Genomic DNA, 27204 nt, shown 5'->3' on the forward strand with positions numbered 1-27204 from the left:
CTCGCATTAAATCCTCCAAGCGAGCACCCACAGCGAACGCCTTAGAGGCCATGGCCCCTCTGGCAGAGTGTGCTCCAAACAGGTTCGTATCGATGCCTGCCTCTTGCATGACCCAACGCACCCACCTAGCAATAGTGGGGGAGGAGACAGCTTTGTGTGGCTTCCGCAAGGCAATCAATAACTGACGTTCGCCCGGTGGGCGCAATTCCAATGTTAAATCCTCATATGCTTTGAGGCATTGCACAACACATAGCTTAGGGGTGTCTAAAAAAGCTGGATGTGAAATGGTCCGTGACGCCGTTTTAGTGCGGCGGCCCACAGTAAAGGTAACCCCATCCGGGGAGAAGATGCGCGCTGATATGTCCAGGGCGCGTACGTCAGACACCCGTCTACAAGAAACTAAACACAACAGCATGGCCAACTTTGCCGAGAGCTCTTTCAGAGACAGATAGGAGTTGGCCGGCCATGAAAGGAACAAATTCAGGACCACATTGACGTCCCAAAGGACGGAATACCTGGGTTCTGGAGGCAACGCGAGCCGAACAGCCCACAGAAGTCGACAAACAAAAGGATGCTCCCCCACCGGAGAGTTATCGATGTTTTCATGACCTGCCGAGATCGCTGATCGAATCGCATTAATCGTTCTGTAGGCGAGGCCTTTGTCGACTAGTTCAGCCAGGAAATTTAGGACGGGAACGAGACCCGCGACCAAGGGATCCAAATCCCTTCGAAGACACCAACGCATCCACTTAAGCCAAGCGGATCTGTAGCGCTTCGTCGTACTATCGGCCCATGCTTTGGAGAGAAGGTTCTCAGCCGACCCCGAAAGGCCCGGGAGCGACCAACGTCTCCTGAGAGCCTCCACGCCATGAGGCGGAGCGAATTCCGCACAATGAGAGGATGCGGTTCCTGATCTGGATTCCTCAGGAGGAGAGGAAACAGGGGGAGTAGGATTGGAAAATCCCAAGAAAGTTCCAGAAGAACCGGAAACCATACTTGAGACCTCCAAAGCGGTGTAATCAATACCAGCTCCACTCCTTGGCGGCGAACCTGGGCCGCTGTCCGCACCACCATGGAGAACGGTGGAAACGCAAACGGTTTCTCCCGACTCCAATCCTGCAGAAAGGCGTCTGTGGCCTCCGCGAGAGGGTCCGGCCTCCAACTGAAAAAACGCGGCAGTTGGTGGTCCAGACGGGACGCAAACAGGTCCACCGAAAAGGGACCCCAAAGGCTTTGTAGCCACTGGAAAACTACCGAATCCAGCTTCCACTGACTGGCATCCCTGAGGTATCTGGAGTGCCAATCCGCTACCTGATTGTCCTGGCCTGGCAGGTACTCCGCTGTCACAGCAATGTGACGCGATAGGCAGTAATCCCAGAAGTCCTTCGCCAAATTCGCCAGAGCGCGAGAACGAGGACCCCCTAGATGGTTCACATAACGAACCGCTGAAACATTGTCCATTTTTAGCAAAACACAAGCCTTGACCGAATCCTTGGTCCAGCAACGGACCGCGAAGGAGCCCGCTAGGAGCTCCAAACAGTTGATATGCAACCGTTGTTCGTCTGAAGACCAGACGCCGCCGGTGGAGAAATCCCCGCACCGAGCGCCTCAACCCGATCTGCTGGCATCGGACTCTATGACGAGATCTGGGACCGACCTGAAGATCGCCCGACCATTCCACGCCTCCATGTGAGACAGCCACCATGACATTTCCTCCTTCACCTCCTCCGTAAGGGGAACCAACTGATCGTAGCTCATCCCCCTCCGGAGGTGCTGAGCCTTGAGGCGTTGAAGCGCCCTGTAATGTAGGGGCCCTGGAAAGATCGCTTGGATGGAGGACGACAGAAGTCCCACCACCCTGGCGACATATCGCAAGGACGTACAATCCTTTGTGATCGTCTGCCGAAGCAAATGTCTGATCTTCGCGATCTTCCGGGCCGGGAGCCTCAGAACAGCCTCCACCGAGTCCAAGATGAAACCCAGGAAGGTAAGTCTCTGAGTGGGGATCAAAACCGACTTGGAGCCGTTGATAACAAACCCCAGTTTCTGAAGAAGGTGTACGGCCTGTCGCAGCTGCCCGGCCAAAACTACCGGACATTGACCCATGAGGAGGATGTCGTCCAAGTAGACTAACATCCGCACCCCTTGACCCCTGAGGTACTCCACCACCGGATGCAACACCTTTGTGAAGCACCAGGGGGCCAATGAAAGGCCGAACGGCAGCGCCGTGAACTCGAACACTCTGTCGTTCCACAAGAACTGAAGGAAACGACGATGAGGCGGGTGGATAGGAACAACTAGATAAGCATCCTTGAGGTCTAGCCTCACCATCCAATCCCGAGGGAGGAGCACATCCCGAAGGAGGTGGATACCCTCCATCTTGAAGTGCCGATAGATCAACCACCCGTTGAACTCTTTGAGGTTGATCACCGGCCTCTTGCCCCCATCCGTCTTGTCCACGAGAAAGACATTGCTGACAAATCCATTGGGGTGGCGCGTTGATTGACGGATGGCCCCTTTGCAAAGCAACTCCGCGACCTCTCCGTCTATCAAAAGCGCGTCGGACTCTGAAAACACCATCGGACGTGGACAAACTTCCTGAGTGGGTCTGTCGTAGAACTCTATATGGAACCCACGGACGGTTTGCAAAACCCAAGCGTCGGCAGTGAGCAATTCCCACTCCTCGTAAAAGGCTGCCAACCTCCCTCCTATCGGAACTTGATCCAAACAAAGTACACTCACCGGAGGTATGTCCTGGTCCGGAATTCTTCCTGAAACCTCTGCCGCCGAAACGTTGCCCTCTGGTGGGATAGAAATTATTGAAGTTTGCAGAGGTCTGGTACTGGCCTCTGCCGGAGCCTTGCCCTCTATTATTGGCCTGCTGGCCACGGCCGATCGCGCGGCCCCTGCCGCGACCGGCCCCTCCAGAGAAACGCTGGTGAAAAACGCGCTTGATGCTGGATTGCGCCTTGTCCAGTGATGTAAAAGTGGACACGAACTTGCCCAGCTCTCTGATAAAGGGCTCGCCGAAGAGGCCCCCCTGAGCTACCGCGCCCGCCTCCGACGAGGCCAGGTCCCCCAGCTTAGGGTCTAATTTAATCAGCAAGGACCGTCTGCGCTCGGTGGACAGGGCGCAATTGGCATTACCCAGAAACACGATAACACGTTGCGCCCAATTCGATAGCACCTCCGGGGAAATGACCGTGCCATTCGCCTTCGCCTCCTCCGCCATGTCGAGGATTTTTGTGGCAGGCCCCACGGCATCCAGTAACTTATCCTGACAGGACCGCCAGGATCGGTCAATACCCTTGCGGGGATCTTTCATGAACTTGGCCAGGAAGGTGGCCATTTTCGCATCTAACTCGGGGGTCATAGCCACCTTCCCTTCCAAAGTCGGCCTCGGGCATTCCCCTCGCAGACAGCCTCTGGCTTCCTTTTCCAGCGGCTTGCGCAGTCGACCCGCAACGAACTTCGCCACAGTCTCTCCCGGTGTCCAAGCTGCGGACCGCGGATGAACAATCTCGTCCGGGTCCAACGTGCCCGACTCATCCCGAGGGAGCTCCGTGGCTGAGCCCGAAGGTCGCCAAGAGCGCACCGACTCTCCGTCATCGTCAGTGTCCGGTGAGTCATACACCGGTGACGCGGGGGCCGTGTCAACGTCCCCCGCAGCGTCAGGGCTCGCCAGGGGAGCAGGGGGCGCAGCCGTCGCCTTTGCCAAAAAGGCGTCACTGAGACGCTCAAAAGCGCCTCTGTCAACCCCCTGCGACCCTGAAGAGGGTCCCTCCCTGCATGGTTTCTTCGGTGCCGGCGGATTCCCGCCCGATGTACCCGGGGTGTCAATAGGCGCCCCCCAATGTGCAGACGCTAATTTTGCGCATTCTTCAACAATGCGTGCGGAGAGGCGGTCCTCCATGGGCCCCACCACCTCCGTCACACAGCGGTAAATGGAACTATCCACCGCATGATAAAATTCATCGTCCTGGAGATAGGAATAGGGTTCCTCTACATACTCCCCTTCCATCACGAACACACAGAACAAGGGGATAAGCTACAAGACAGAAGCTAGGGAAACACACCCCAAATCCAGGGACCACCCGGCTCTACAGACACTCAAGAGGGTGTCACTTGAAAGGCAATTCGATTTTTGGGCAGACAAAATTGACTGCGATAACTTTGTGGGCCAACAGGCGTGGCAGGTAGGGCTGCACCAACCCCCCAGCGCGCGGACTCTCCTCACCGGGACCGAGTCATGCCACCTCTCAAGCGCGCTATGCCACACGAATATCACTGGTGCACAAAATGCGCCCGAAGGCGTTTAACGCGGTCTAAGCCGCACTACAGACCCCAGCGGGGCGTCAGAAGCAGGAGTACAGACCCGGCGAACCAGGTGTCAGAGGGGCAAGCGAGGGCAGGGTCCGGCGCAGGCAGGCTCCTCAGCGCGGCTCCCGTAACTGAAGAGACGCGCCGAAGAGCCGGCGAGACGCGCGGGCGCCCTCTAGCGGCTTTATCAGTCACCACACACAAACGGGAACAGAAAAAATCACGTAGGAACGAATAGAACGTTCCCGCGACCGGGGACTCTGTAATGAAGAAACGCAAACCATGCGACGAGCCCCCAACAAATTGTATACACAGAATATACAGGCAATTTCACACAAAGAGAAAAACACATGAAAAGCACTTATCTGGCTGCGGGAGCAGCGAAGAAAGAGGAGGAAGAGGAAGAGAGGACTGGCTATCTAGCTATGGTAGACATGATGGAAGGACTATGGACTAGCGATATACAAGAGACTCATGGGAGTTGTGGTTTTTTGGACTGTTAAAACCTTCCTTCAAATGCTTTGGGACCTAAAGCATTTTTCTTTCACTGTTTTGAATATTTTCCTAAGCTGCTGTGGAGTTCTTATGTTAATAAAGCGAAGGAAGATATAGCATAATCTGAAGCCTCCGGTCCTGACATAGAATCTTACCAATGATATGGAACAAGGGGGATTAGTGCCCAGCTCTATTGCTGCTCAAATCAATGAGGTTGAGTTTACTGAGGGAGAGGTCCGTGCTGCTATTTCCAAACTTGCAGTCGGCAAAGCGCCAGGGTTGGATAAACTCCCAGGCGACCTCTTCAAACATGAACCCATGGTCTGGGCCCCTTATTTAATGGTTTTATTTAATGCAATCCAAAGGGGTATGGCGGTCCCTAGTACTTGGCTGGGAGCTGAGATAGTCCCTATCTTCAAGAAGAGTTCTCTACTCCCAGCCAACTACAAACCTATCAGCCTCATTGACGTGTCGCAAAAAATCTTCGCGAGGCTGATTTTAGACCGCCTTTTAGAATTGACGGAGGAGTTTTCCATCTTAAGCCCTTACCAGGCAGGGTTCAGGAAAAATGTATCCACCACGGATCAGATTTTTCGTCTGACCCTGCTTTTTTGGAAAACCGTTAAGATTGAGGACGGTTCACTATATACTGTCTTTGTGGACCTCTGTGCGGCCTTCGATCTGGTCCCGCGCGGAAAACTATGGACTGTGCTTCTACAACTGGGCATTCCTTTCCCCCTTTTGAACATGATAATCCGACTCCATGGGGAGAATTTCGCACAGGTCAGGTGTGGGAAAAATGGTGCTTTGTCAGCTAGATTCCCCGTTGGCAGAGGGGTGAGACAGGGGTGTGTCTTGGCACCCACCCTGTTTTGCCTTTACGTCAACGGGGTAATCACACACCTGAATGCGGTATCCAACAGCGACGCTCCAAAACTCGCTGGTTGTCGGGTTTCTGCGATCATGTTCGCAGACGATATCTTATTGCTCTCAAAGTCTCCCATGGGCATCCAATGAGTGCTGGATGGCTTTGAGTCATTTTGTCTGGAACGGGGTCTGGAAATAAACACCCTTAAAACAAAATTCATGATTTTTAATCCACCAGCTACAACACGCCTAAATCCGATGATAGACGGAGTCCGGTTAGAAAGGGTTCAGACCTTTGAGTATCTGGGGCTCATTTTAAATGAAACTATGACCTGGGTCCCACATCAAATAAAATCCCAACTCAAGTTGGCTCAATTAGCGGGGGGTATCCTCAAGCTTTTAAATAAATCCTCTGTTAAACCGATTGGCCCACCTCTTGAAATATATAAACTACAGGCACGGGGGCAGTAATCTACGGCGGCGAACTCTGGGGTTACCAGTGTGGATCCGCGATTGCCGTCGTGGAAAATACATTTTTAAGACATTTGGTGGCTTTGCCCCCAGTACACCCCTAGTGCTGTTGAGGCTTGATTTGGGCCTCAGACCTATAGATGAGGAATTACGCCTCAAACCGCTAACTTTTTGGCAGAGGCTCTGGACCACCCCTGAGCTCAAGAACTATAGGCAAGAGCTCTCGGATGTTTTAAGGCTCCCGAATGCGGGGACATTTCCCTGGCTGAAGTATGTGAGAGAGGAATTTGGGAGAATAGGTCTCCCGTTAATGTGGTCTGACCCGGAGTCTGCCTGCACTAGGGTCCCTCGCAAGTACCTGGCCAAATTTTACTACGAAAGTAAATTAACTGCTCTTACATCGAATGCACAAATTGGCACCTTAACCGGTACTTTTTTAATGATTAAAGACTTTTATCAATTTGAGCCTGTTTTAGATGATGTTAGTCCTGCTGTTTTGAGAAATTGTACCTTCAATGGAGACATGGCACCCTTCCTATTAGAGCCCTTACGAGCAAGTGGTGTCCGTCCTCCCCCAAAAATTGCCCAGGTTGTACTTCAGAGCAGGAAAATGAAATGCATGTTTTGTTCTTTTGCCCCGCCTATAAAAAATCCAGGAGGTATTGGATCATTCCTCTATGTAAAAATCTGGGGATTACGCACTGTATGCAAGCCTATAGAATACTTAAAACGGATCTTTCAACTGTGATTGTATTTGCTGTAACAACATTTTTGGCAGCTCTGTGGAACAAAGAAGGATGTATGTAAATACTGTCTGAATTTGGATCCAGCTTCAACAGTTGTATAGATGCTTTGGCGCTTGCACTCAAACTTTAGATTGTAAAGGAGGAATATACGGACATTTGTTTATTTTTTCCTTTTTTACTGACTGCTATGTAACGATAAGTTGTATGGGCACTTGTACTTTCTTCTTATTTATTGCTCTATTTACACGTATTGTATAAATTTTTAATTGCTCAAATGTGTGACTTCTTTTATGACAATATTGTCGAAATAAAGATGAAATGATGATGATGATGAAATCAGGCATTGCAAGATGGATTGTTAAGTGCATTCAGATTTGTTACCTGAAAGCAAAACACACTCTATCCATTCCTCCTAGGGCTCATTCTACCCGTAAGATAGGAGCATCTATGGCATTCCTAGGAAATATACCATTAGATGACATCTGTAAAGCAGCTACACTACTGTATAGATGTGCAGCCAAAACAACAAGCAAGTGTGGGCCAGGCTGTACTCAAGACATTATTTCAAACTACTGCAACAGATGCGGGTGGTCGCCACTAAGGGAGAAACTGCTTTGCAATCTATGCTATAGTGTATGGTCTGCAGCCCATATGCCTCGAACGGAAAATGCTACTTACCAGTATGCATCTGTTCTTGGCATGTAGGGCTGCAGAACCACACACGCCCACCCGCTTCCCTGGCTACCTGTATCTGTTCCAGTATTATCTTTTTTAGATACACAACACATGGTCATCTTTATCTGTATTCATACAAACTCCATCATTTGCCCAGTGGCGAAAACAATCTGAGTATGGAGTCGATGCCCAAGCGCACTACGATCTAAGGGAGGAGTCACCCAACAGACAAAGACTCTTCCAAGACAACAACAAAGTGTATTCATCCGGGCCCACCACCAGATGGTGATCTAATGCTATAGTGTGTGGTTCTGCAGCCCGACATGCCAAGAACAGATGCATACTGGTAAGTAGCATTTTCCTTTTTTTATTTGAAAATTACAAAATAGTTTTAAAACAATCTTGTATCTCATACCTTTTTTCTTTCGCTTCTGATCCATATATGGAGCTCTTTTAATTGAAGATAGTTAATGAAATTATGGTGCTCCATTGCAAGGCTTTATTCAAGAGCTTAGAGTCCTAGGGTGAATTTCAGATCACTATGAAGTATTCTTACACCGAAGGGGAATGGAACTTGACAGACCCTACTTTCCATGCCCCGTAGCAGGTGTCTTTCAACTTAATAATTAGGATGACCTTATTTTTTAAATCTCGAGAAAATCATGGTAGCACGTTGCCTATCTATCATGGAGGGTGTCGCTTTTTAGAATTTTTTGCACACAAGGGATTGTGCAACATATTTGAAAACCCAGTCTCCAGCAGCATAATGAATGACCGTAGTTATAAAGCGCGAAGCTACTCCAGCAGGAGCGTCCCAGTGCTAACAGTTCACATATGACTGCCTTACTAGAGGCTTAGCCCTTAAAAATCCATGTTTTCAGTAATTTCTTGAAGTGGGTAAGATCTAATGATGCTCTCAGTGCTACCGGCAGTTTGTTCCATGCTTGACGTCTTAGGAAGCCAAATGATCTCCCAACTCTACGCACCACGCGTGTTTTGGGGATGCAGGCCAAATTGGCGGAGGATGACCTGAGTGCTCTAGTAGGTTTGTAGCGACTAGCTCGCTTTCTAAGGTAGTCTGCGCCCAAGCCATGGAAGGCTTTGTAGAAAATTACCATGGCCTTGAAATGTATCCACTCCCTTACTGGAAGCCAGTGTAAAAACTTAAGATGAAGGACATATGCGACCTGGGTTTCAGTCTGAAATTTGGTCTGGCAGCTGAATTTTGCACTACCTGAAGGCGCTGAAGAAGGTATTCCGGTAAACCCAGGTAGAGGGCATTGGCATACTCCAATCTGGATGTTACCAGCTCATGCTCCACTGTCTTCTTGGAATCTGAAGGGAGAAGCGGAAGGAATTTCTTCAACATCCTCATGAGGCCAAAAAAGGTACCCATTAGGGCCTGAACCTGGGACCGCATAGAGAGCTCATTATCGATGTAGATACCCATGTTTTTGACTGTAGATTGGGCAGCACTGGGAGGGGAGAATTCTGCGGGCCACCATTGGCTCCAGATGTTCACAGCAGACTGACTGAAGAAGACAATTGCGGTTTTATCAGATTGCACTTGAGTTGATTCTCCTTCAGCCAGCTAAAACCTGTGTGATGCAAGATCTAACTGCACCCCCATTAAAGTCTGTGTCTTTGGCGCAAGTAAAAATCAGCTGCGTATCATCAGCATAACACATTATTTTGGCACCCTGTGCCTCCGCCAGGGAAGCTAGGGGTGACATGTATACATTAATAAGAGTTGGACTTAGTTAGGAGCCTTGCGGGACTCCAACCTGCGTGCTGGGCATAGAGGCTAAAAATGGGGGAGTCCAATAAACCTGTTCGCTATGCTCCAAAAAGGATGTTATCCAGGCTAGTGCCTTCCCTTTGATGCCCATGTTCCTCAGTCTGTCAAGGAGCATCACAATGGCCACCGTGTCAAATGCCGCCGACAAATTGAGTAAAATGAGAATCGCTCTGCCCCCATCATCCAGCTTGTCTTTGAGATGTTCCGTCACCTCCAGCAGGGCTGTCTCTGTGCTGTAGTTGGTCCTAAAGCCCGACTGCGTGGGGTGCAGGAGATTGTGATTCTCCGCATATTCCATAAGTACTTTGTTATAACATGGTTCTCCAATACTTTGGAGAAGGCCGGGAGGAGTGAAATGGGTCTGTAGTTTGTAGGAATATTTGGGTCCGCATTTGGTTTTTTCAGCAGTAGCAGATTCTTAGCCTGCTTCCAGAGTGGCGGCACAATGCCAGTTTATAGCAAGGAGTTGAGTACCTTATTGATAGGTGCGTTTAAGGTGGTTGCTAGAGCGAGTATCTGTTTGGCAGGGCACGCATCTGTTGGTGATCCCGACTTGAGGTCCATTAGATATGTAAGTGAATCCTGAAGTTCGATGGCCGGGATCTGTAACAGTGGTGGCCATTGTGAGAGTGCAGGGGTGGGAAGGGGTTGAGGGATGTTTCCCTCCTGGGTGCGAGAAGAGATATCCTACTCCACCACCGTGGAGAACGACTGCTGGATCATCGTTATCTTTTCGTGGAAGGAACGGGCCACCAGGCTCATCCAGTCTGCTGATAACTGGGCATTCTTTGCTCCCTGCCTTAAGAGTCTTAAATTACTTTACGATATTGAAAGATTCCTCACCCCTGTTGTTGGTTGTTGTAATTTTATTCTCCAAATAGTTGATTTTGGCAATTCTCACCATTTTGTAGTGTGATTTTCGAGCTGCCTTATAAATATTTATATCCTCCAAGAGATAATGCCCACGCCGCTTTCTTTCAAGGCCTTTGTATTTGCTTTTGCGGATTCATTGAACCAAGGCGCCGAACAGCCGGTCCACATAAAGATCAGTGGGGCGACTGCATTGATATTCGTCCTCAGCCATGCTTCTAAAGTGCAAGCGTCCGCCGAGGGATTGCCCACTAGAGAGGGGACTGAGGAGTCAAGCCCCCTCTGAAGAGAAGCCAAAGATATTTTATTGAGGGCTCTGAAATTGTGTTCAGCCTTTACCTCCCCTAAAGGGACATGCATCCCTGTAACTGGTATCCGAAAGTTAACCAGGAAGTGGTCTGACCACGTTAGCGGCTTTGGAGGATCCGCCTCTATTTTCATATTGCAAAAGATTTGGTCTAAAAGGTGTCCTAGTTTATGAGTAGAAGCCATGACAAACGGATTAAGATTACAGGCTTCCGTGATTTCGGACAGGGCCATCACTGGGGGGTCCGAGGACTTGGGCCATCACTGGGGGGTCCGAGGACCTGTCTAAATGCAGGTTCAGGTCCCCAGGATGAGAAGGTGCTTATATCTTAGGGCAAGCGGTGTAATGCATTCCTGTAGAGAGTTGATGAAGTTTAGAGGTACGCCCGGTGGTCTATAAATTAGCATTCCAGCAATGCATTGGTGCAGTGAAAGAGTGCAGCGGAACCCCAGATACTATGCACCTTCCACCTGGTCCAGTACAATAGAGGAGCAGTCTAGTTCCTGTTTGAAAACAATGGCACTCCCCCTCCTATCCCTTCCTGATGGTCTTTCCTCGTAATTTTATAGCCTGCCGGAAAAGCAGATGCAATGGTATCATTAGAGGAGTTTGATATCCATGCTTCCGTAAGGAACATGAGGTCGTGGTTCTCTTCTAATAAAAGGTCATAGATTTGTGCCTCATGCTTTTGCAGGGAGAGAGTGTTCAGCAGTATAGCTTTAAGATGCTTCCCATGTCTTCCTGAGCAAGTTGTCTTTTTACTCTTAGCTTGTCCGGTCGAAGCATCCTCCCTGCCTCTGACCGGAGAACAGTTGCAATGAGAGCAGTGAGATATAACTACATTGTCAGTGCTTACCGTGGTATTCTGGCACTTAAGGAGGTTGCCTAGGTTAAGTAGTGTATCCCGACCATAGCTAATAGTATGCGTCATCCCTGCGGTTCGACGGGCATCATGCACAGCGCCGGCCGCCTCCGAGACGCTGACGGGCGCAGATGGGCTTGCATTAGGCGCGTCAGTGGCATCCCCCGGTTAAATACCCTGAGGCACAGGGAACAGGGAGGAGGCTAGCAGGGCCGGACTGGGAACCAAAACCGGCTCTGGCAAAGTGCTCAGCCGGCCCTCTTTCCACCCCCCAGGGGGGGTTGGGGATGCGACAGCGCTCTTTGCCAGGGCTGGTTTTCGGGCGATTTTGTTACAGGGCCGTTTTTTCAGCAACCTTGCGGCGCACCGGGGGATTGCCAAGTGCCCGCAACGGCCAGTCCGGGCCTGGAGGCTAGAGTGTCTCCTTCCCAAGATGGTGGCCGCTAAATGGCCCAACGGAAGTAGGAGACCCAAGGGGTAATCCTCCTTCCAACCAAACAGCGAAAAGCTGCGCTGGACCAGGGAGGGTTGGCGTGGAGAGGTTGCAAACCTGGAGACTCGGTGAGTGTCCAGGAATTAACTGATAGCAAAACTCCCAACCAATGCTCACTAATACAAATGATAGCAAGCAGTTTAAAAACGAAATGCAATTTTAGAAAACACACAGTTTACAAATGGTTAAGAACAAGTGCCTCTTTAAGCAGGATTCTAAAACAGACTGGCAGCCCGAGTGTCAAATAGTATCTTATCCGCATAACGTTTTGTTTGTACATAGAATAAATAGTTGCTGATTGTTTCCTTTCCTCTGGTGCAAAAAGTAAGTATCAAACTGCTATTTGTATAGCTTCCAAATTATTCCAGTGTGTAATTTAAATTCAGATCACTGAAGGTTTACACTTCTCCACTGTAATAGTATGGTTTGTATGGTGCTTTAGTGTAGGAGACCTGCACTGTGGCTCAATATGACTGTGGTGCGTGCATGGGGGAGGGAAAATCAATTCCTAATATGTTCACTGTTATGCTCTGGAAGATGGCTTTCATAAAATAAAATGGTCATTCGTGTTTTAATTCTCAGCAAAGGCCTTCCTTTCATGGATGCAAGGCTGAGTTTCAGAAGAGAAGGTTAAAGCAGGAGGGCCTCTTCGTCGGTGTCTAGGTGGAGAGAACAATAGCCCACCACTAAAATGAATCCTATCTTTGCAATGATTTGCAGGAATATTAGACGGTGTACCCAAGGCAACTATAAGTTCCTTCGTAGAACCTAACTTTACTGTGGTCTCACTACTTGTTGAGTGCCACATCTCTCTGCTTGATTGCTTTTTGAAATCTTGTTTTCCAGGTAACTGTGAGCCAGAAATTCATTATTGGAACCCATGGTTGGCTGCCCTATGACCGAAACCTCTCCAACTATTTCACATTTGTGAAAGATCCAACTGTTACAAATCCAAAGTAAGTATAGCAATGAAGAAAAGTGTAGTTCAAGACAATCATAGAGTAAACTACATAGCTCATGTTTCGTTAAGTTGCCTATAACATGTGCCAAGGTGAATGCAGCATCCTAGTAGAAATAAGCAGTATTAGATCAGAGTTAACACTTAACTTTGTTAACATATTACCATTCACTACATATGGGAATTAGCCCTTGATCCTTCATTCAGACCAAAAGCTGTTTGTTTAGTTTTAAGGGACACAAACTGTTAAATGATCAGTGCATGTCTTTCTGTCAAAGTTAATTGATTAATTAAAAGGCTCACAAGACATGACTGGCTTCACTAGAGATTAAAGTGAATAACAATTATTTTGCAGTGAGTTTATTTTTGTGGCACAATTGCGTGTTGGCTATTATGGATTCCTGACTTGCATGGAAGCAGTGTGTGTTTGGTTTGCAAAGGATAAAACTGGATAAATACGAACCTCTACCAGGACCATAGAAGTATACTTGACATACAAGAGGTGGATAACAAAGCTAGAGATAGTCAGTATTAGCCCTGCCCCTAAGTGGAATGGGTATGTGCAGATGTTAGTCATTTTCATGGCATACCATTATTGAGAAACCATTTCACCTAAACTGTTGAATGAAAATTTGCAAGATGGATGGCATTTGCTACTTCACTGAAACCAGTTCATAGAATGCTGTTGTTTGTGATTGCTTGGTTAATTTTAAGAGGCAACTGCAATTATTTTTGAAAAACAGTGCTTTCAGCAAAGTTCACATTGATTATTTATCCCTATACCCATTTTCTATCTGTAAGCCCCAAACACTGGTTACATGTAAATGTAAATGTAAATGTAAATGTAGTATACTTGTAAAGCGCACAGCTGCCCCCGCAACGGGGCGTCCCGGCGCTGTATAACTCTGGGGAACCCGTCCTGGCTTTCCCTGTGGGATGGTCCCTTGCTGGGAGTCCCCAAGGTGGAGCCAGGCATCCCCAGAATTGGTGGGGCCGTTGTGGAGATTAGGCAAGCTAATGCCCAGAGTTGCCGAGTGGACCCCCTGATTAGAGTAAGCACCGAAGCGAGAATTATCGAGTCCGCTGACCAAGGTCCACGACCCTGCCGCGTCGGGAATTGAACCCTGGTCCCGGGCTGACTCCTGCTCTCAGGCCTGCTGCCTCTAACCAGTGAGCCACACTACTCCACATAGGAATATCTTGTTTTTAGGGGGAGAAAAAAAACAACCATTGGCAATGCCAATAGGTCTCGCATTTGTGAGAGTTAGAGCTATGGGCATTGTAAATGGCAATGTCTTTTTCCCATGTTTTTAGGTCGAGCCTAGCAGCAGCGCGCATGTGCTGCTCGCTCTTCGAGACTGCAGTAGTAGAGTATGGGAGAGAAGCCACGCCCCCTCTCCTCCCATATTTTTCATTGGCTTGTGACATTGTCTTTTGTAAATGCTGCTTTCGGATTCGTTAATAGGCTTGTTAGTCCCTCCTTAGCACGGCCTTGTTCTCATTTGTACCCTCCCATGGAGATTGGCCCTTTTACTTTGGTTGTTACACAGGACCTGTTATTTAGTCAGTAAGCACTATTTACTCTATTGAGTTTCTCTTACTACAAGCCAGACATGTGCTGCCTCAGCTGAAACCACTTGTGTTTTTTTAAGCCGCACAACCGCCCCGTAACACGGGCGCCTGCTTTCAATCACTTTAACCTGCCATTATCTTGTGTCTGTTTCAACCCCCTAAAGTAAAATGGATTTAGAAATGATTAGTGAATTGAGTCATGTGAATTCCAGGTAGCACATAATCCTGTGCTAATGGGCTGAAGCTGACAACAGCACATCTATGTTACATGTCTTCTCTACTAAAGCCACCTGATGGGTTGTTTTCAAAAGCCTGTTTTATTAACAACAACACCACCAATACCATCACCACCATCACCATCACCACCACCAATACCATTACCACCACCACCAATACCACCACCTCCAATAATACTACCACCACCTCCAATAATACTACCACCTCCACCAATACTACCACCTCCACCAATAACACCACCAATATTTTGATATTTATTAGAATTTGTATAGCGCAACTATCGCTCCAGAAGGAGCATCTTGGCGCTAAGCACAACAGAGAACCAGCAGTGGGGAGAAAGGATCAGATGGCTGCGAGTACCGATGAGTCAGACTGAGAAAAAATCCGGGTCTTCAGGAGTTTCCTAAAAAGGCTTTCTGAGGAGGCATGCCTAAGGTTGGGGGGGAGACAGTTCCATGCTTTGGCTGCCAAAAAAACAAAAGTTTTCCCACCTTTGGTTTTTAGTTTAATTTTGGGTACAGAGATTAAATTCGCTCCTGAGGACCTTAAACAACGAGTTGGAGTATAGAGCGGAAATCGCTTGGACAGGTAGGAAGGGCCGGTGTTCCTGGTAGATTTGAACACCGTAACAAGGAGCTTAAAGAGAATTCTCTTATGGAGGGGCAGCCAATGGAGAGTGCTGAGGGCCGCGGAGGCCGAAGACCTGCGGGGGAGTTTCAGGACGAGCCTGGCAGCCGCGTGTTGCACACTTTGCAATTTCTTTAGGGAGGATTTCTTTATGCCTGCTAGGAGGCCATTGCAATAATCTAGCCGGGAGAGAATGAGCGCCACTGCGACTGATTTCCTGGCGGAGATGGGCAGAAAGTCAAAGAATTTCCTGAGCTGCCTGATCAGGCTAAAACAGCGCCCCGCAGTGATGCGCACATGCTCGTCGAAGCTAAGGGACGAGTCGAATTGGACTCCGAGATTGCGGGCTGAAGTGACCGTACTCGGCGGTGCTTCAGAGTTAGGAGGCCACCAATCTTTAGGGGAAAAGAGGGTGCTTTTGCCGAGGGGTATTATTTCAGTTTTGGTACTGTTACATTTAAGATGATTCAGGTTAAGCCAGGAGAAGACTTGGGAGAGGCAGTTTTGAAATCTTAAGGGCAGCGTCAGGGTGTCTTTTATCAATGGTGACGACGAGCTGAGTGTCGTCGGCATAGGAAGTCACGAGGATCCCATGGGATTCGATCAACGTGAGAAGGGGGGCCATATATATATTGAAGAAGAGAGGGCTCAGTATTGATCCTTGGGGGACACCAGAGGTGGTGGATTTTTCGCCAGAGAGAAAGGGGCCTAAGGAGACAGTTTGAGATCGATTGGATAGAAATGAAATAATCCAGGCCAGGGCGGAACCAGCGACACCAATCTCACGCATCCTATTAATAAGAATGGCATGGGAGATGGTGTCGAAAGCCGCGGTTAAGTCGAGCAGGATGAGGACAGCTTGTTTGCCCTCATCCTGCAAGAACTTGATGGTATCTGACAATTCAATTAGTGCAGTTTCCGTTGAGTGGCCTGGGCGGAAGCCGGATTGCTGTGGATGCAAAATGCATTTGCTTTCCACAAAGATTTTGAGTTCTTCATGAACTAACTGTTTGGTGATTTTGCCAAGTGCTGGGAGGAGGGAGATTGGGCGCATGTTGGATAGGTCGGTTGGGGATTTATTTGGCTTCTTCATGAGGGGCTTGACTGTGGCCTTCTTCCATTCAGTAGGGACAGTGCCAGAATCGAGCGATTCGTTAATGATGGCATTGATTGATGGGGTAACAACCTCGATGAGGTGCTGTAAAATAATCGGGGGACAGGAATCCGTGGGGGCTCCGGATCTACAGGTCAGGATGGCCTTTTGAGTTTGTGCCAGGGAGACAGTGGCAAAGTTGTTCAGGGAGGGGATAGTTGTAACGGAATTGTGTGAGATGGGCGGTGGGGGGGGGGGAAATCGTGATGAATGTTCTTAATTTTGTTAATGAAGAAGTCAGCTATTTGATCGCAGAGGGTTTGGGATGGGGGAATTTCGGTTGCCAGTGCCTTCGGGTGGGTAAAGGATTTAACTATGTCAAAAATGGTTTGTTGTTTCTGATTGGCTGCGTCTATGGCTGAAGTGAAGAATGCCTTTTTTGCTTTTTTTATGTTAAGGAGGTATTGCTTCCTCTGGGAAATGTATGTGGATCTGGAGGAGGGATCATAAGTCTTCCTCCACTCTCTTTCCAGGACCCTACACTTTAGGTGACAATCACTGAGGGCCTGGGTGTACCAGGGAGCATTAGGCTTCCTTTTGCCTTGTCCTAATTTTTGGTTGGGGGGGTTGGAGTTGGCGGCAACCACTCCATCCATCCACAAATGAAAATTGATAGAGTCCTGTGATGCCTCTCCTACGATAGGAGGGGGGGGGGACAGGGGGCTGGGGGTTCAACTTAATGCGCTCGGCTACTTTCTTCCAGTTAACGGGAAAGGGGGTGGGAGAGTGTTTGATATGCGAGGACAAGGGGGGTGAAGTCATGATGGAGAAGGGAATGAAACAGTGGTCTGTCCATATTTGCGGTAATGGGGGAGAGGTATTTAAGGACGCCAGGTTTGTACAGATGCCGTCAAGTGTATGTCCAGCCTGGTGGGTAGGGGAGGAGACCAATTGGGAAAGACCAAAGATCTCAAGTGAGTTTAAAAAGTTGACGGTGGGACGGTCTGTGCAAGATTCCAAGTGAAGATTAAAGTCCCCGAGAAGGGTGAAAGTGGGGTAGTGGGTCATGAGTGATCCCAAGGTCTCGTCGAGGGAGTCCAAGAATGATGTGGCGTTCCCAGGGGGACGGTAGACAAATCCTCCTGATAGAGAGGAGGAGGGGTTGATGTGGATCACAAAACCAATGCTCTCACAGTCCTTAAGGGAGGCTAGATCGAATGTGTGGCACCTGAAGAGCTTCTTAATGATGATGGCCAACCCGCCTCCTCGGCCGCTGGGCCTATCCCGCCTGAGGATGGTGAAATCAGGAGGGAGGGCAGTTGCCAGGTCGGGGTTAGAAGCATCATGTAGCCAGGATTCTGTGATAAATAGTGTGTCAAGATCGTGAGACAGGATAAGGTCATGGATGTCTTGTGCATGGCGGGCTAGAGATCTGGCATTAATGAGACCGCATCTAAAAGAGACCGACTTTTGCCAGGGAGGGAAAAAAATGGCGGGAGTGGGGCGTGCGGGTCCCAGGGAGGACCATCCACATGTACGGCAGGAAAAAGGGCCCCAAAAGGGGTCAACGGGGGGGTGTGCTTTACAAATCAGGCTGGCTATTTCCGGGCGCATGGAAAGCAGCGCATTGGAGTCATACCTGAGAATAGGGGGGAATGGGGCAGCGTGGCCCGCGCCCGGCGCGATCCTGGCGCGGACGGGCGCAGACGGGCTTGGCTTAGGCGCGGCTTCGGCGCGCTTCCGGCGCGCCCGCTGCGCCAGCCCGCTGCGCCGTCTGGGAGGATGACACATGATATAGGGAGGGGGGAGGGTGGGAGGCCGGCCCGACTTGAGCGCTGACCTCACCCTCCTCACTCAAGATGGCGCCCACCGCCGAGTGATGTAATTAAAAAGCGGCTGGGCTAAAAGAAGAGGTACAGAGGGTGTAAGGAGTGTCAGAGTGCCTGTTTTTCACAATTCCCATTAATATAACAGCCCCCAAGGTTAGAAAAAGTTAAAAAGCGGCGGTTTCATAAAACGTTAAAAAACGCTCCAAATGTCTGGCAGAAAATGCTACAATCAATGCGCCAAAGATCGCAATTTATCCCAGCTCCTCAGCAGCTCGCAGCCCCAGTTCCCCTCACCAGGGAGAGCTTCTGTACTACCACCGCCAGTAATACCACCACCAATACCACCACCACCAATACCCCCACCACTGCCAATACCACCACCGCCAGTACCACAATCTCCACCAATACCACCACCACTGCCAATACCACCACCAATACCAACACCACCACCAATACCATTATCAATACCACCAATAATTCCACCACCGATACAAATAATGCAACCACCAATACCACCACCAATACTACTACCACCACCACCAATACCACCACCACCACCACCAATACCACCACCAATACCCCCACCACCAATACCTCCACCACCACCAATACCACCAACAATACCACCATTACCACCACCACCACTAATACCATCACCACTAATACCACCTCCACCAATACCTCCAACACCACCACCACCAATACCACCATCACCACCAATACCACCCTCACCACCAATACCACCCTCACCACCAATACCACCATCACCACCAATACCACCATCACCACCAATACCACCACCACCAAAACCACTAACACCAATACCCCACTACCACCAATACCATCACCACCACTATCACCACCACCACTATCACCATCATCACCATCACCAATATCACCACCAATACCAGTACCACCACCACCAATACCAACACCACTACCACCAATACCACCACCACTACCAATACCAGTACCACATTTGTTACAGTGGGTTACAATTATAGTAATTAAACTCGGACGTGTAGGCATACCACTCTTGTGATGAGTTTGAGAAGTTATCGAGGTGCTAGGGTCGCCCTTCTTTTCAGATTTTAGAACTGGCTGTTGTAAACACTTTAGTGTGGTCAAGCAAATCATGACCTTAAACACTGTGTATTGAGACTAATATTGCACTTTGCCCCCCTTCATTAGGCATTAATTGGTCCCCTGCTCTGCAGCTAGTAGCGGGTTGCAGCAAACTGCTGATGGTCACAAAATTCCATCGCTGCTAGAAGGGAAGGAGGCAGACTGTTTATCTTGAGTTTTCAATTTCTGTAATTGGCATGGTCTTCTGACAGCTCGAAGTTAAGACTTGTGTTCCCAAAAGGTGGCTAGAATTTTCAGTGTTTTAAAAGTCCTGACAGGTAGTGGGGAAGCTCAGTCTTTGTGAACTCTCTGAACGAACCTGGTGGTTCTCCATCTGGGATTTTCTTTCATTGGCAAAGTGAAAAGGAATAATCTCTCTTGATAGCTTGGCTCCAAATAAAATCTCTGCCTATGAAAACAAGGGAGCATGTGTAAAACTCAAGAACTGCTTAACTAACTTGAGAAAACAAGCGTATGTTCTCAAAGATTCTATTTCATACCCACTTTACAAAACAACTGCTACCATTTACACAAGGTCTTGTTAATGTGAGTCGGACACACTTCACTGATTTAACCCTGTAGTCTCTGGGTAGGGATAAATACTTGTTATATTTAATGCACATGCAAATAAATTATACCACATACCACACATGGTAATATATATTTATTAGCACTTTAGATGGTTTCAGGTTTGTGCATACTAGATGACATATTGTAGAAATTATTTGTTACAAAATGTGTAGATATTGGATTTTTTTTAGAATTGTAATTTACTCTTTTGTAGCTCTATATGCCCTGTGTAGTAGTGTGCTGCTTGTATCTAAACCACTTTGTTGGTTTTGTAAATAATGTTTAAGCTCTTTTGTCTATAATCATGTTTGCACTGCTTGTTTGCAGGACCCAGCGAAGTATTACTGGCCCATTCGCACCAGGTCTAGAGATCACCCCCAAGTTGTTTGTGGTATCACATGACGGAAAGCTGCTGTTTAGTGGAGGACACTGGGACAATAGTATACGGATAACTTCACTCACCAAAGGCAAAATAATTGGACAGCACATCAGGCACATGGGTACGTAAGGACCATGCTGTGGAAATCAATTCATGCATATTAGGGTCTTTTATCAAAGCTTGGAAATATCTCACAGTATAGATTGTCTAAACCCAGATTACTCAATACTTTGTTGAAATCCAAAAGAGAGTAATGGAGCACAATCGTAGTAACTATTTATAGGATCTCTGGAATGTAAGTGTATGGAAAAGATACTGCATTATTAATGCAAAGTCACATTCAAAAATCTGGTTTGGAACTTAAAAGTGTTTTGGTATCTGCCACTGCTAAATCTCAAATTCCAAGCTTATGTGTAATGGGAGCATGGGGGACTAGCTTCAGAAGGAATCCTGGTCCAGAGCACTCCTATGTTTGGTATGTGGTGTAGAGGGTCCTGAACTTAACTCTTTGCTGCAAAAGGAGCCAATAAATACTACTGAGGCATATGTAATGTGCTGGAGTGCTTTTGGTGGAGGCATACTATCACCGGTTGGTTCTCGATCATTCAAGTTACCATGTTCCTTTATGTGGGGCACCTGCACACACTTTTTGGCAGTAGTATTGATTTGCATTTTAGACTTTTTGTTTGGTTGTCTTTAGTATGGTGATTGCTATTTTAGAAAGTCCTTCTTTTTGTGGAGTATGTTTTGATCAGCTTCGATCCAAGAAAATTGTTACCTGGTATTTTAGATAATCCTTTTTATTCCATCATATATACACATTTTTTGACACTGAAAAAATCTGCTCATTTATATGACGTGCGTTGATTAGTATTGTAGAAATTCTGCCCTGACTTTTGTTGGTATTTCAGAAAAGTGTTTAGTTTCCTTAATAATTTGCATTCAATAGTCCTGCTCAGGTCCTGTGAGTGAGTTGATATTTTACAAACTACTTCTTCGATCCCTTTAATGCATTGTATTTTGAAAAATTCTCTTACTGGTATACATGAGAGGAGGAAGGGTATTGTAATTGAGCTTGATACCTGGTGTGCACTGATTGGTATTTTAGAACATCCTATTCATATTCTGAACTCGATGAGTAGTTTCTAAAATCCATATTTAGACCTCTATAAGTTATTCATTTTATGGATACAAATATTTTGTTGACTAAAATGTTGAATTTAGGGCTTTTGCTTGGAGTCATTGTTGCATTTAAAATGACTGAGCAATCTTTTCACGAATTGGAGTACAGGAAATAGTACACTAGGCAGTGAGGTGAATACTTTCAGGGAGCTGTAGTAGGCCCTAGGCTCTGGTAATCCAGAAAACACTGTCACACCCAGGAAAATGACCTGGCTTAAGACCTCTGTATGGTTTTACATTACCTACACTCGGGTGTTGATGTAGAAGTAGTGATCCTTTATTATTTCTCTCCACACTTGTTGTCTTTCTAGGTCTATCGTCAGAAGCAGTGTGGAGCCCCCATCTTTTTCACAAAATATTGAGAGCAATTTCCTTTAGCTACTTGTTTTCTTATGTCCTTTAGCCTGGAGCACTGCTTTCAGCTAATATAACATTCTTTTTCCTCCTCTTCTAGATATTGTTACCTGTTTAGCCTCAGACCATTGTGGAATCCATATAATGTCTGGGTCCAGGGACACAACCTGTATGATCTGGGAGATAGTGCAACAGGTACTTGGGAGTTTTCACTTCACTTTAAACCAATGTCCGCTTATGAATGTATTTCAGAAGAAGGGCTTCTTGTTTGATTTATTTAATTTTTAGAATGTGTTGTTTGTAATCGAGCTGATTGAAAGCGCTTTAGTTTGAAGCCACTTGTAAATCCGCACACCATGCGGAGTCATTGAGGAAGAGGAACAGTTTCATACATGGTTTTTGTGTGTGAGAAATCAAATTAGACTCCAGCTGTATTCGGTCCATGACTTCTGGTTTTTAATAAAATGCCTGCACAATAGCAGACTGAAGTAACATATTTGAGTTGATTGCTACTTCAGTGATCTCTACTTTATGATGCTGGTTTCTCATAGAGACTGCTAGCTTCAGATTTCTCACGTTTGAATATTCCCCAGGCCGCAGATTGGATGCATAAACTTTTCAGCACTACCTCTGCATGCTGGAAGGTGGCGCCTCGCAGCTCCACACTGTCACTGTACCTCTCCGGAAATTACGTGCCGGGCTAGTATAGGTGCCACTCCCGTGCTCTGACATCAGTTCCTTTGGTTCCGAAGTGAATCCGAAGCTCCTTCTCATCTCTCTGACACACTAACCTCAACATTTCAACTAAATTCTAAACTGTACAAGAGATGCCACCGTCTAAAATGACAGGTTTCAAGCCCTGTAGGGACTGTTCCAACAAATGCTTGGCATGGATCCCCATCAGGTGTGCCTGAGGTCGCGCCATGCCTCCAACACCTGCAGAGAAAGTGTGTCAATGAACCCAAATGCCATCAGGTAATCCAAGGTGAAACTCTACGGCATAAAGCATTAGAAGACTGCAACGGGACCGGTACAAGTTCCTCTCCATATCTAAGGTCACTATTGGTCTAATTCCTGGAGTCGATAGAGCTGCTCCAAGTCCTTAAGTAAGGGTAAGAAACACAAGAAGTTGAAGTGGGTTTATGCTCCCTTAAGTAACTCACATTCGCCTGAACAGGCATAGGGGTGACACAATCCTGCTCGATCTCACTCTATAAGTCGGCCAACTTTGTAAAAAGAAATCTGAAGATGCCTCCAGCACAACCAAACTTTCTGGGGCCTTTAGCCATGCCATGTCAGATCGAAGTGTTCTGCACAACCATGCTCCGACACTTTGGATCCCTATGGCATGTCTTATGACCCCAGGAAGCTGAGAGGCCTTCCACCTGGGATAATGCCTGTGGGTTCACCCATGGCGCCAGCTGGATCCCCCCCCCACATTTATCTTGACCTCTTGGGCCAAGGTCAGCACTCTCCCCAGCAGATCCGCCTGATCAGCCGACCGCAGCTCTGTATCTTTTCCCTGAATTTTATTAACCGTTTTCATTTGTGTTATGGTGCATTCCGGTGCTGTCTTTCATTTCTTGTGCCCCCTGGTTTTACCGCTTGATTGGGGTCTTTCCCCCGCGCCACCTTTCCTGCCGCTGCTGCCCCGCCCCCTACCGAGCCCCGCTCCCGCCTCCCTTCTGCTGCTCCCGCCCTCCTTGACCTCTTGAGCCAAGGCCAGCACTCTACCCAGCAGCTCCGCCTGATCAGCCGACCGCGGCTCTGTGCTCCCGCCCATCTGGGTTTGAGCCAACTGACGTGACTGCGCCGCAGGTTACTCCTTGCGTTCTGTGGTATCTTTTCCCTTAATTGTTTATAACCGTTTTCATTTGTGTTATTGTGCATTCTGGTACTGTCTTTTATTTCTTGTGCCCCCCGGTTTTCCGACTTGATTGGGGGACTTCTCCCCGGACCACCTACTCTCTACTTTCTCGCCGCTGCTGGCCCTGCGGCCCCGCCCCCGACTGAGCCCTGCTCCCGCCTCCTTACGCTACTCCCGCCCCCCTCCCCTACATATGCACCAAAGGCGCGCCTAAGGCAAGCCCATCTGCGCCCGTCCGCGACCCGACCGCGACCAGCGCCATGGACCCTGGTACGCCCAGACCGCACGGCTACAACTCGACAACCCTCACCGCACTCAACCCCGGAAGACACGCCAACTGCGTAAGAGGCTCACCAATCAACACCCACGGGCAGTTCTCCTGCAAAACCTGCTGCATGTCCTTCACCATCGACTGAGCTCTGGCAACCACTGACTGCCCGCCCGATGCACACACTACCAGAGACCTGACCTGTATCCTCCTCAACGTGCGCTCCCTGCACCGACATGCCATTGAAATCTGGGACCTGGTTGACACCCTCTCGCCAGCCATCGCCTTCTTCACAGAGACCTGGACCAATGCCACCTCAGGCCCCCGACATCGCCACCACCATCCCCGACGGCTACAAAATCCAGAGGAAGGACCGCATCCACCGACCAGGAGGGGGACTCTCCATTGTTCACAAGACCACCCTCCGACTCTCCACCTCCAGCTTGAGTGACCTCCATTCCAACGCAGAACACCTCCATTTTCAGATCCAGACCAGACCCAGGACCACGGTACCGTGGCACCCTCATCTACAGACCTCCAGGACCCCACACTCAGCCCACAACAACCATCGCCGAGCTCGCCGCCCAGCACGCCATCACCTCCATAGCTACATTCGACTCTGTACCTGAACTTCCACCTAGACAATGACACCAGCACTCTCATTGACCACCTCGCCAACCTGCAACTCGTCAACTCACCCACCCACAGAGCAGGTCACACCCTCGACCCCATCTTCGCAGGAGGAGAAAACATCCGCTTTAGCAACACCACCCAGCCCCCCTGGGCGGACCACCACTGCGCCCACTTCACCTTCAACTCCACCACCGCACATAAGCCCTCCCCACGCCTGCCACAACGGAACTGGAGCAACGTCACAGAAAAACTCCTCAACACCACCCTGAGTCAAACCCCCCTCCCCACGACCAACACCAACACCGCAGCAAGGGAATTTCACTGCTGTATCTCCTACTGCGCGGACAAGCTCGCACCACTCCGCCCCCATGCCAAGCAACGACCGCTGACGGATGCCTGGTTCTCTACAGAACTTCAAGAAGCCAGACGCACCTGCAGACACCTAGAAAAAACCTGGCGAAACCAGATGACTACAGAAGCACGGAGCAACCACAAGAATGCCCTGAAGGAATACCACCAGCTCATAAGAAACACCAAATGGACCTTCATGAAGGACAAAATCCAGACCAACGCAACCAGTGCCAGAGAACTGTTCAACGTCACACAACAGTTCACAAGACACCCATGCGAAGCCACGGAGGTCACACCCTCCCAGGACCTCTGCGACAAGCTCAGCTCCTACATCCATCGGAAGATCAAGGACCTCTACAGCACCTTCAGCGAACCAGCTCCAGACACCACCCCCTACCCACCACCGCCGACAAACCGACTATCACATCTTGGGACCCCACCAACACCGAACTCATCACCGCGACCATGAAGAAAACCCACTCAGGATTGTGAGAAAGTGCCCTCTTTCTTGCATGGTATGCCCCCACTATTTGCTGAATTGCTGATGTACTTTGACTGGGTGTGCCCTGGGCTCCTGCTAATCAGGTACCCAGGGCCTATGTTCTTTCCCTAAAACTGCATTGAAGCCTAAACCCAACTGGCATCTCTGGCCACATGTCAGCCCCTGGTAAATGGTACCATAGTTACCCAGGGCACGGTGCCCAGAAAAAGCCTCTAAGGCCTGCCGCACTTATTGTGCCACCCTTACAGGCCCTGTACCCTGACACTCACACACTGCCTTTGCAGGCTGCGTGTCTTGGTGCAGAACAAAGCAAAGAGTCGACATGGCACTCATCCCTGTGTGCCATGCCTACAAACCACTGCCCTAGCATACATCAGTCACCCCTCTAGCTGTGTGCCATATGCCAGTGGTGATGGTACAGGTGCATGAGCCCTGTACCCCTACAGTACCCAGGTCCATTTATGGGCACTGTAAGTGCAATGCTACCATTAAGAGTATATGGTGCTGGGAGTTTGTCATTACGAACTCCACAGCACCATAATGGCTACACTGAAGACTGGGAAGTTTGGTATCAAACTTCTCAGCACATTAAAACCACACTGATGCCAGTGTGGTATTTAATGTAAAATGCACAACAGAGGGCTTCTTAGAGATGCACCCTGAAACGCGACCAACTCCTAGTGACCTGGCTGAGTGGCTACTTAGGCTGCCACCACCAGACATGTTTCTGGACCTCTGGGTCGAGAGCTCGCTGCTCTCCTGGGCCTGAAACAATGCACATCCTGGGACGAGGTGCCAAGCCTCCTCCCCCAGGATGGGCAAGGTTCACAAAGGAGAAGCTTTAAAGGCATGCCGCCTTTGTGAGCCTTTGCAGACAATTTTCTGCTTTCAGCAACTGGTCCCTATTGGTTCTACCCCCCCCACTTTGGGTGGGAGAACCAGCGGGAAAAACAAGTGAGGAAGAGAGGTGTGTCCACCTCTGCCAACTCCACCCCTAAGGTGGGGAAGGCGAGGTGAAGCACAACCTCGAGTCCCCACCATCTTGAGGATGGGGGGACCCAGCCAACCAGGGACAGGCTCCTGCCCCTCTCCCACTGGAAAGTGGTCCCAAAGGGTCACCCAGGGAAGGGACCCATTGGTCCCTGCCTTTTACCTACCTGTAATGCCCCTAAATTTAGTATTTAGGGGCACCCTGAACCTTCCTTCCTCAGATCCAGCAACCACAAGAAAAGAAGAGAAAAAGGACGAGAAGCCTTGCAAGGCTAACAAGAGGACGACGCCCACTGACTTGGCCCCAGCCCTACATGCCTGTCTCCCTTTGTACCTACTCGTGCGAAACCCCGGCGTGTCCAGCAGCCAGCAACCTCACAAACCCCGGAGGACCTGCCTGCCTTCACTTTCAAGGCTGTTTCTCCCGTAAACACCGGGCGTATTTAAACTGCAGCTCCTGGTGCCAGCCAGGAACCACGAATCCAGCCCACTCTGCACCCACCGAACCCGGCCCGAGCTCGAGTGGAAAAATACCATGAGGAGGTCCCCTGGCAATCCTGACCCAAGATCCTACGACCCCTGACCTGCCTCAAGCCTCCAGACGCCTGCAGCCTCAATCCAGAGGACCCCCTACCGCGACCAGAGCAGGTAAGAAAATCCGACGTCCAAAGGCACCCCTGCACCCACGCCTCACGGCCTTGTGTGCCCAACCCATCAGTGCCTAACCATCCCTCAACATCCCAACTTACCCCTCGAAGTGGTT

At 49.0% G+C, this 27204-nt stretch overlaps 1 protein-coding gene across 2 annotated transcripts in view; it reads left to right on the forward strand.

Moving 5' to 3' along the window:
- NBEAL1 (neurobeachin like 1) overlaps positions 1 to 27204 on the forward strand; it is a 1045477-nt gene that overhangs the window by 903758 nt on the left and 114515 nt on the right. For both annotated transcript variants that reach the window (XM_078680248.1, XM_078680249.1), the window contains 3 exons: positions 12751 to 12860; positions 20243 to 20415; positions 21931 to 22025. In XM_078680248.1, coding sequence (XP_078536374.1) covers positions 12751 to 12860; positions 20243 to 20415; positions 21931 to 22025 — 378 coding nt within the window. The remainder of the gene's footprint in view (positions 1 to 12750; positions 12861 to 20242; positions 20416 to 21930; positions 22026 to 27204) is intronic.

Source organism: Lissotriton helveticus, chromosome 3_1 (assembly GCF_964261635.1).
Source record: "Lissotriton helveticus chromosome 3_1, aLisHel1.1, whole genome shotgun sequence".
Lineage (NCBI taxonomy): Eukaryota > Metazoa > Chordata > Amphibia > Caudata > Salamandridae > Lissotriton > Lissotriton helveticus.